Raw genomic sequence first — 9345 nt, forward strand, 5'->3', positions numbered from 1 at the left:
CCCCTCCCAGTAGTTCATTAGAGGGGCACAGATCTCTCTCATCATGTTGGTCTTTTTCTGTTGTGGACTGGTTGCCACAAATAAAATATTTTCTTGGGAAGGTTAGCCTTTCTTACTACTCCAGATCTTGTCAGTACATGCAAGGGTATAGCCCCTAGATGGGCCTTCCGCTTTACATAGTGTGCAACGTCCTAGAGGGCAACAGCTATCCAGATGAGTAGAAGACTGAGGAGATTTTTACCACATAATCTGCTAATTTGGTGCACTACTGTACATCATCTGTCTTAAGAGACCCTGCAAAGCCCTAAAATGTCAGTATATAGGTCAGTGATGCAATTCAATGTCTGGAGGGCTGGTGACTTCACATCTCTTGATCTCATTTTGGCGAGGTGCCATTCGATACTATCACTTCAAGCACCCACCTATTTGAAGGTGCTGTCAGGATTGCAGCTTTATATGTGAACTGAATCTTTCCCATTCAGTCGCAAAAGCTAGAAGTACTATATAGAACTTCTTAATTTAGCACATACTAAGCTACAGAAATTATTTCAACCCTTAAACTTTATTAATACATTTCAATGTATTATTATCCATACAACTCAAATTATTTGGCAATTTCTCTATCGCCAACCGCACACGACAGGGCTGCCCCATCTCCACCCATTTTTGTCCTGACTTTGGAACCTTTCCTTTGTCATGTCAGAGCCAACCCATACATATCGGGGATGACAGTGGGTAAATGGTCTTATAAAAAAGGTACCTGCATATGCGGACAATCTGCTCTTTTATATTACACCACCACTCATCTCTCTGCCATCCCTTCTTTGGGAATTTCGAAGAGTTTACTCCCTTTCCAGTTAAAAGATTAATCTCTCCAAATTGGAAGCTCTGAGCATCTCAATACCCTAGATCTCGTAGACCGTATAAAACCGTGCTTCTGAACTAAAAAAAAAAAAAAAAAAACACACACCTTTCTTCCCTTGCTATGCTCCCAGAGAAAATATTTAACCTCCTGGAGTAGGGCCACCTTGTCGTGGTTCGGCAGGTGTAACGCTTTAAAAATGAATTCCTTGCCCAGACTATCTTTTGTAGGCCCTCCGAGTACACGCTCTACTCAAAATGTTCAGTCACAAGTTTAGTTTACATACATGGGCTAAGGGTGTCCCACAAATAAGGACATCCTTCTCCTCCCCAAATTGAAAGGTGGCATTGGATTTCTTGACCACCATTTTGTATCACTCTGCCGCTCATATGTTGCGCATTCTTGACTCGTGCCGTCAAGCGCACACAAACTTTGGGTCTCAGTTGAACAAGCTGCTGTCTCCTCTTACTGAGGTTCCATGGGTTGATGACACTTTTTTGCTTGATCTCCAGCAACACCCCTTTAACGGTCCTACACTTAAGACCTTTTCACTCGGTGGCTAGGAAGTGGTCTTTACAAATTTTCCATTCCATATGTGCCCAGCCATAGGCCATCCTGACTTTCTTCCTAGTCAAGTGGACAAAGTTTTCTGCTCTTGGATATGTCAGAACTGCTTTCATCTTTTGTCCTTTTCTTAAGTGAGCTGTTTCAAGCCCTGGGAACTTTCCTGATGTTCTCCTCGAGTTGGGTTTTTCGGTACCAGGCACAACTCTCCCACTTTATGAGCTCCCTTCCTTTGTCACAATTGTTTGCCCGTTCATTGGCTCCATTTGAAGACCTCTGCCTTTGTCAGGTACCCGTTAGAGGAGGTCTATCATTGTCTTATCAGTTGCTCCAGTCTTATCACTACTTCCTACCCCTGGGTCTATCATTACAGATTATCAAAGTAATCATATACTTTTTTCGCATAAAGCTTCCATTTGCACTAAATTTCAGGAACTCAATTACAAAATCATGACAAGGTGGAATAGAACTCAGTCCTGTCACATATTTTTCCAAACGTGACAGACCGTTGTTGAAGATGCAGCACTGCTAGGGGTAATTATTGCACTTGCTTTTGGTAAGTCAGGTTATTTGGGTTGTAGAGAAAGGGGTTCCTGGCAACCCTGAGACAATTTCTCTGCTCCTTGCGAGTCACCCCCTTCCTGGCTCCCAGCTTACCCCCAGCTGCAGCATCCTGGGCTTTGATCTCTGACAAAGCCAAAGATCAAAGATGCAGACCTGGGCTGTAGACTGAGCAGACCTGCAGTGCTCTCCCCCTTGGTCCCCCCTGCCCCCTCCTGTTGGCTTTTGCAGCCAGAAGTCTGCAGATCGCAAAAGCCCCACTGTGCCCCTGATAGCAGGGGGTCTGCACACGGGGTAGGCCAGTACACGTCTTCAGTTTCCCTCCACTTCAGCCTCCCAAGGACACATGGAGGGTGAGGTTAGCTGCTCGGCAACAGCCTGTGCACTCCCCCTTCCCTCCCATGCCGGCTCCTCCCAGGACCTTTGTAAGTTTTGGTGGGAAGGCTAAGCTGGCGTTCTCTCTGACTGGCAGACTAGAAGCTGCACTGAGGCCGGTCTCTGTCTGCAGATTCAAAGGAATAAGGAATGAGCCCTGCTGTTCCACTCCACTGCTGCTGTGAGGTCTGCTGGGGTGTCTAGTTCCCCCTGTTGTAAGCTGCCGATGTCTGGCAAGACTTGTTGTTCCTCCCCGTCATCTACTGCTGAGGTCTGCTGGAATCTGTTGATCCTCCCTGTCTACTGCCAAGTCTGCTGAGATCGGCTGTTCCGCCCTTTCTGGATGTACCCGTATTGTGCCTTGTTAGCTGCTGGATTACCTCTTGCTGCAACTCTGACCCCTGGATTACTAGCATTGTGAGGTCTCTCTCCTCTCCCTCCCAGCGTCTGTCAGCGTCTCTCTCCAGCGTCAGTCAGTGTGCCTCTCCCCCTAGCGTCGGTCAGCGCCAGCTTGGTGCCCAGACCTCTTCGGCCGCCCAGGCCCCTCACACAAGTACCGGCCATAGCCCCGTGTTGGCGGTCCTGGCCGGGTACTCGGATTGCGACCCCCCTGTTCACTTGCGGGACCCCATATGGGGTCGCGACCCACACTTTAAGAGGCAGTGGTCTATAGATCGTGGCCCGCAGACGTGGTTAAAACAAGAACACGGCTGCTGCAGCAGCCGTGTTCTTGGTGTCGTTTTTAACAGCCAGCGATTTCTGTTAAGGTACAAGCGATCCGGCGGCTATACAGCCATCATTTGTACATGTGGCGCACCCCCCACCGGGGGCTGCCGTCGGTTTCTCCGGGCTCCACTGGCTTGGCAAGTCTCCCTGCAATGATCGGAGAGAGATTCAGCGGCTTCCAGCCTCTGATCTCTTCCCCATTACTGGACCCGGAAGTGATGTGTATTACATCACTTCCGGTGTCACTATTTACAGTCTCTGGCACGTAGAGCCAGAAGAAGCTGGGAAAGCAGCACTCTGCTTCCTCAGCTTATTTGGGGTCCCTAGGTGACATTAGGGGTCTAGGACCTGTCATGTCCTATTTGCTATCACATATATAGCATCAAGTCGGGTAAATAGACACCAAACATGTCAAACTTTAAAACTGCACGCGCCCACACAAAAAAAAAAAAAAAAAATCGCAGAAAACGGCCACACCCAAAATTGTCCATAGGCGACGCTTTAAAAGCTTTTACCACTCATCAGTTTAATGTTATCAGTGATTAATGGCCCTAAAATTATTGCTCTCATTCCGACGTCTGCAGCGATATGTAACATGTGCGGCACAAGTTGGCGCACCCGATGCATGTTTGCGTGCGTATGTGGGGGCGGGGGACTTTTTAAAAAGTTGTGTTTTACTTTTTTTTTTTGTGACTATTTTTTTAGCTTTTTTTTATGATTTTTTTTTTTTTTAAAAAATTTTTTCTTTTTTTTTTTGTGACTATTTTTTTAGCTTTTTTTTATGATTTTTTTTTTTTTTTAAACAATTACATTTATTGCTATCACATAGGGGACTAAGAAATAATTGAAAGTGATAGCCAATTCACATGACAAGTCCTCTTTATGGAGACATCAGGGACCCCTAATGTCACCTGCTTTCAGAACATACATCATTGTTTGGGGGTTTTAAGCTGTTTTCTAGTCAAAAAAATGTATATTTTATCATGTGTGCGCAAATAGTAAGAAAATGCTCCGGACAGCAAGTGGTTAAAGATAAGAATAGTAGTAAACAACAATTGGTACCCTTGGACAGCTCTTATGTGCTCCTCTGCCTCCTCTCCTATGACATGATACATACTGGACACCTCAATCTGGGTGATCATCAGTGGAGGGATGTCCACCATGTACCTTTCAGTTGAATGGGGACAGGTGTGGAGTCCCGTCCTGTCAACTTACATACCCTGGGATATGTTCTCATACAGTCTTACCAAGGGTGTCCCCCATCAACACCTAGCAGGCATCCCTCATTTTCCCCATCCTTTTCTCTCTTTCCATATATTTCTACTTACCCTTTCCCTGTGTCCCTATGTCGTACTCTTGAGAGTACATCTCCGATAACCATAACAAAAACCATAAAGCCACACATCACAAGTACACACCACCGATGTAATCATAACTTTACGCCCATTTTTCAGAATACAATTGCCACAGTGGGAAATGCATCCCTCCTTGTTGTTTAGCATGGAATCAAGAATCTGTTAGATTTTTTTCAGGCTAAACAGAAAATAAAATAAAATAAAATCTAGCAGTGTTTGGCTGACTTTGATAGTTCCGGTCCCTCCACCTATTTATATAGTTGTTGCAACTAAACGCTTCATAGTCACATCTTTGCGATAGTTTTTGCAAGGTTTTGTTTACAATGCAGGGGAACAGTAATACTAAATACACTATATTGTGTATAAATAGAGTATATAAATAAAAGTATTGGGACACCCCCTCCAACTCATTGGATTCAGGTTCTCCATGAAATTTCTATGCTACTAAATATTCCACGGTCACCTGTTAGTGCAGGGGTGTGGAAATTTTTTTAAAAACTACTTGTCCAAGGGCTAAAGCGGGGGCCAAATCTACTTGTCCTTCATAACAACCTACTTGTCCTGATACAAAAAAAATTGTTTTAAATAAAACTAGGGATTCACCAATACCGCTTTTCGGGTATAGAGTACGAGTACCGATATTTTGCTTTCGGTACTCACCGAGTATCGGTGACACAAAAACACTACTCGCCCGGCGCCCAAAACTGCATGTCCCGGGCGTCGGGCAATAGGAATTCCACACCCCTGTAGTGGTGTTATAACAAAGTGGAAGCAACTGGGAACAACAGCTCAGCCACGAATTGGTAGGCCACATAAAGTAACAGAGCGGGGTCAGCGCATGCAGAAGCGCACAGTGCGCAGAAGTTGACAACTGTCTGCAGAGTCAATAGCTACAGAACTCCAAACGTCATGTGGCCTTCAGATTGGCACAACAACAGTGCGTAGAGAGCTTTATGGAATGGGTTTCCATGGCCGAGCAGCTGCATCCAAGCCTTACATCATCAAGTGCAATGCAAAGTGTCGGATGCAGTGGTGTAAAGCATGCCACCACTGTACTCTAGAGAAGTGGAGATGTGTTCTCTGGAGTGACGATTCACACTTCTCTGTCTGGCTATCCGATGGACGTGTCTGGGTTTGGCGGTTGCCAGGTGAACGGTAATTGTCTGACTGTATTGTGCCAATTGTAAAGTTTGGTGCAGGGGGAAATATGGTGTGGGGTTGTTTTTCAGGGGTTGGGCTTGGCCCCTTAGTTACAGTGAAGGGAACTCTTAAGGTATCAGCATACCAAGGCGTTTTGCCCAATTTCATGCTCCCAACTTTGTCGGAACAGTTTGGGGATGGCCCCTTCCTGTTCCAACATGACTGTGCACCAATGCACAAAGCAAGGTCCATAAAGACATTGATGAGTGAGCTTGGGGTGGAGAAACTTGACTGGCCTGCACAGAGTCCTGACCTCAACCCGATAGAACACCTTTGGGATGAATTAGAGCGGAGACTGCGAGCCAGGCCTTTTCGTCCAACATCAGTACCTGACCTCACAAATGTGCTTCTGGAAAAATGGTCAAACATTCCCATAGACACACTCCTAAACCTTGTGGACAGCCTTCCCAGAAGAGTTGAAGCTGTTATAGCGGCAAAGGGTGGGCCAACTCAATATTGAATCCTACGGACTAAGACTGGGATGTCATTAAAGTTCATGTGCGTGTAAAGGCAGGCGTCCCAATACTTTTGGCAATATACTGCATGTCACCATACAATAGGATTTTGAAATGCGAATGCTAAATGGTCCCAAATGATGCTACATATTGGTTGATGCTCACCATAATTGCGTAGAAATAATTTTAAAGTATAAAAGGTCACCATACACATTACAATCTGACCATACACTTTTTATACAATCAACTTTAGATTTACCAAAACTATGTAATATGAGGACTTAACTAAACAATCAAAACAACTTGAACCTGATCAGGCAGGCCCTTACACAGCATAGTTGTTGGTAGATCTAAAAGGAGATTGTAAATTCAAAAATTGCAAAAAGTGTATTTAGCTTGTAAACCCTTCATTATAGCACAGACTATACATTGAACTTCTTATAGTCTCATATATGCAGCCTGATCTCAACTGCAACCAAGAAACCAGGAATCATATGAACATTTATATAACACAAATACAGATGTAAGCCAGGGTAGCCCTTGGTAAGCCCCATTAGCCATATAAAACAGATGTACAGCTCTGTAGGGTATAACCAACGACGTCCTGCCCCGTGGCAGAGAACAGATGGCGATACCAAGTCGGACATGAATACGAATATGTACCGAAAGTCTACAACCAACCATCATAGTGTGTACGTTGCGGGGCACTCGCAGACCCCCTGATATCACCATGAAAGTTTGATGATGTCTTATAGGGGTGGGCAGACTGTGGTCACTCACCTCTTGAAGTCCCTCATGAGCCTCCTCCTGGCCGGAGTGGACATGGCCCCTGCTCCAAGGTGGACGGAGAAAGGTACAAGGACGGCGGGCTAAAACGGGTGTCGGGAGCCAAGGCCGGCTCCGCTTCTTCCTCAGCAGCCTTGGCACAAACAAGCTGTGATGACGTTTCACAGCACCCCAAAAAGGGCAGAACAGAACGTTCCACTGGGCCGAACCAATCGCACCCCAACAGAGGGGTGGTCACATCCACCCACTTACATCAGCCGCAGCTCAACTTGTTCCTGTAGTGAAATTACAACATTATCAGAGTAAAATATGAATTTTGTCTCGCTGTGCAAACATGCATCGCTAGTTGGGCGTCATGTCCAAACTACGTACACCCCTGGTTAAGGAATGGAACATTCCAAGAGTGACAACTAAAAAGTTCCTGGCGAAAGGTTGCGTCAGATCATGTGATCGGGGATGTTCAGTCTGTATACAGAACTTGCTTAGTGTGTGTGTGTCAGAGAAAACACAGCTCACATAGAGCATAATACAGTGAGGGGGATTTATCAAAACTGGAACAGACCGAATCTGGAGCATTTCTCCATGGCAACCAATCAGCTTCTCTTTCAGTTTGGTCAGTTAAGATTTGAAAATGAAAGATAGAAGCTGATTGGTTGCCATGCACAGCTGCTCCAGATTTTGTCTGCTTCAGTTTTGATAAATTCCCCTCAGGGTATATAAAGCTATGTAGACCTGCTAAAACTTACATTATACAGGCAATTTCAATTATAAAGTATCAGCATTAATGTTGGATTGGCTTTCTGATACTATTATTATCAATATTATTATACAAAATTTATATAGCACCAACCGTTTGTGCAGCCAGGGCCGGCCTTAGGAGTGTGTGAGGGGCGCAGGAGGGAGCGCTGCCCACGGTCAGGATGGCCAAGCGGTGGGTGGGAGAGAAGCCGCGCCTGTCAGTTTCAGGATGACAGCGGCTCTGTGAGTGGCAGAGCGGGGGATCGGCAAATATCAATGATACTTACCGATCCTCCAAGTGATAAGGACAAACACTAGAGCGATCATCTGATCACTCCAGTGTTTGTAAATAACTGGGGACACATAGCACTATGTGTCCCCAGTTATGAATGAACAGGGTGTGATTTACATTACAGCCTGTTCATTCACAATTTCCTCAATGGGGAGTAGCACTCACTACAGAGGCTCCTCCGCATTCAGAAACTGTTGATAGTAAATATTTCGCTATCAGTGTCTGAATGAATGGGAAGCCTCTGTACTGAGTGCTTCCCATTCATTGAGTGCTGAGGCTAAGGCCAGCGAAGCCCGCGTGGTACAGTTCCTCCTGAGACCCCTAGAGCGCCCCTACCTCCACGCTCACCACAGCCACAGCGGGAGCGCCACACCTCTGGGGTCCCCGACTCGGACTCAGATGGCTGACAACACCAGCAGGATGACTTCCATCCACTTTCTTAGTCCATATATGGGACCCCAGGGGACCACACCGACGCCATAGACTCGACATATAATACCAGCCTTGTTGGACTTCCACGATGGCCCCTAAAGTTTTGGTTTATCAAAGTCCACTCCTTGGGTCGCACCCGTCCAGACCTGGGCTGTTACCTCTCTTTAAATGAAGGTTTTATAGTCACCCATTTCCGTCATGTTGCCCTAGTTATGTCGACATTGTTGAGCGCTACCGGCTCGCCCACCATCGGCAAGGGCCCAGTTATTGTTATTGTTATTGTTCACCTATGTTCCCTGTTGTAATGTACTATAGCTACATGCAGGCTCACTGCAATTTCATGTACTATGTGACCGTCTTACTCTTGCAGCCTCCCTGAGCGTTACATTTCATTGTCTATGGGCGGCAGCCCCTAACATGCCACGATTATCAACAACCCCTACTGGAGGAGACCTCCGACAGATGGCCCCTGCTTAACGCTCCTGGTGGCTGGAACCCATTCACTATCATTTGCTCAGGTTTACTTGTTCCACTGCCGGAATATCTTGTATCTTACCTATCCTTCCCCTGGGATGCCGGGGAGGTGGTCACTGTACCCCTCCTTTAACCCCCAGTCCGGTCCAACCACCGGTTGGGAGACCTATTTCTGCCCACAGTTGGGATTCCCAAATAGGGATCACCCTACTGTTCAACTACAACAACTACAACAACTATTGTGTACTAACATGTTGTTGGTTTTTTCCTAGTTCTCACCCATCTCTCCTCTTCCTCTACAAGTGACGCTCGAGATCCACTCGCCTGCAGGTATGTGTACTTCACAGCACCCTTTCACCCACCTTGAGTATGCCACCCGACATTACTATTCTATCACTAAACGTCAAAGGATTTAATTCCCCCCGTAAACGCCAAATTGCATTCCGCCAATTTCACTCCTCCAAATTTGACATTCTCTGCCTACAAGAATCACACTTCTCTCGCTCCTCACACCCAAAATATTTT

At 46.0% G+C, this 9345-nt stretch overlaps 1 protein-coding gene and 1 long non-coding RNA gene across 2 annotated transcripts in view; one reads left to right on the forward strand and one right to left on the reverse strand.

The window, feature by feature from the left end:
* Positions 1–6929, reverse strand: part of LOC108798430 (ubiquitin-conjugating enzyme E2 B) — a 108880-nt gene extending 101951 nt beyond the window's left edge. Inside the window, exon 1 of the mRNA XM_018570183.1 lies at positions 6879–6929. Coding sequence (XP_018425685.1) covers positions 6879–6922 — 44 coding nt within the window. The 5' untranslated portion in view covers positions 6923–6929. The remainder of the gene's footprint in view (positions 1–6878) is intronic.
* The window catches only part of LOC108798431, a 63628-nt gene extending 56666 nt beyond the window's left edge, over positions 1–6962 (forward strand). The window contains exon 3 of the long non-coding RNA XR_001941949.1: positions 6888–6962. This is a non-coding gene — a long non-coding RNA (uncharacterized LOC108798431). The remainder of the gene's footprint in view (positions 1–6887) is intronic.
* Positions 6963–9345: the final 2383 nt, after the last annotated feature.

Source organism: Nanorana parkeri, unplaced genomic scaffold, assembly GCF_000935625.1.
Source record: "Nanorana parkeri isolate BGI_ZX_2015 unplaced genomic scaffold, ASM93562v1 scaffold1473, whole genome shotgun sequence".
Taxonomy (NCBI): domain Eukaryota; kingdom Metazoa; phylum Chordata; class Amphibia; order Anura; family Dicroglossidae; genus Nanorana; species Nanorana parkeri.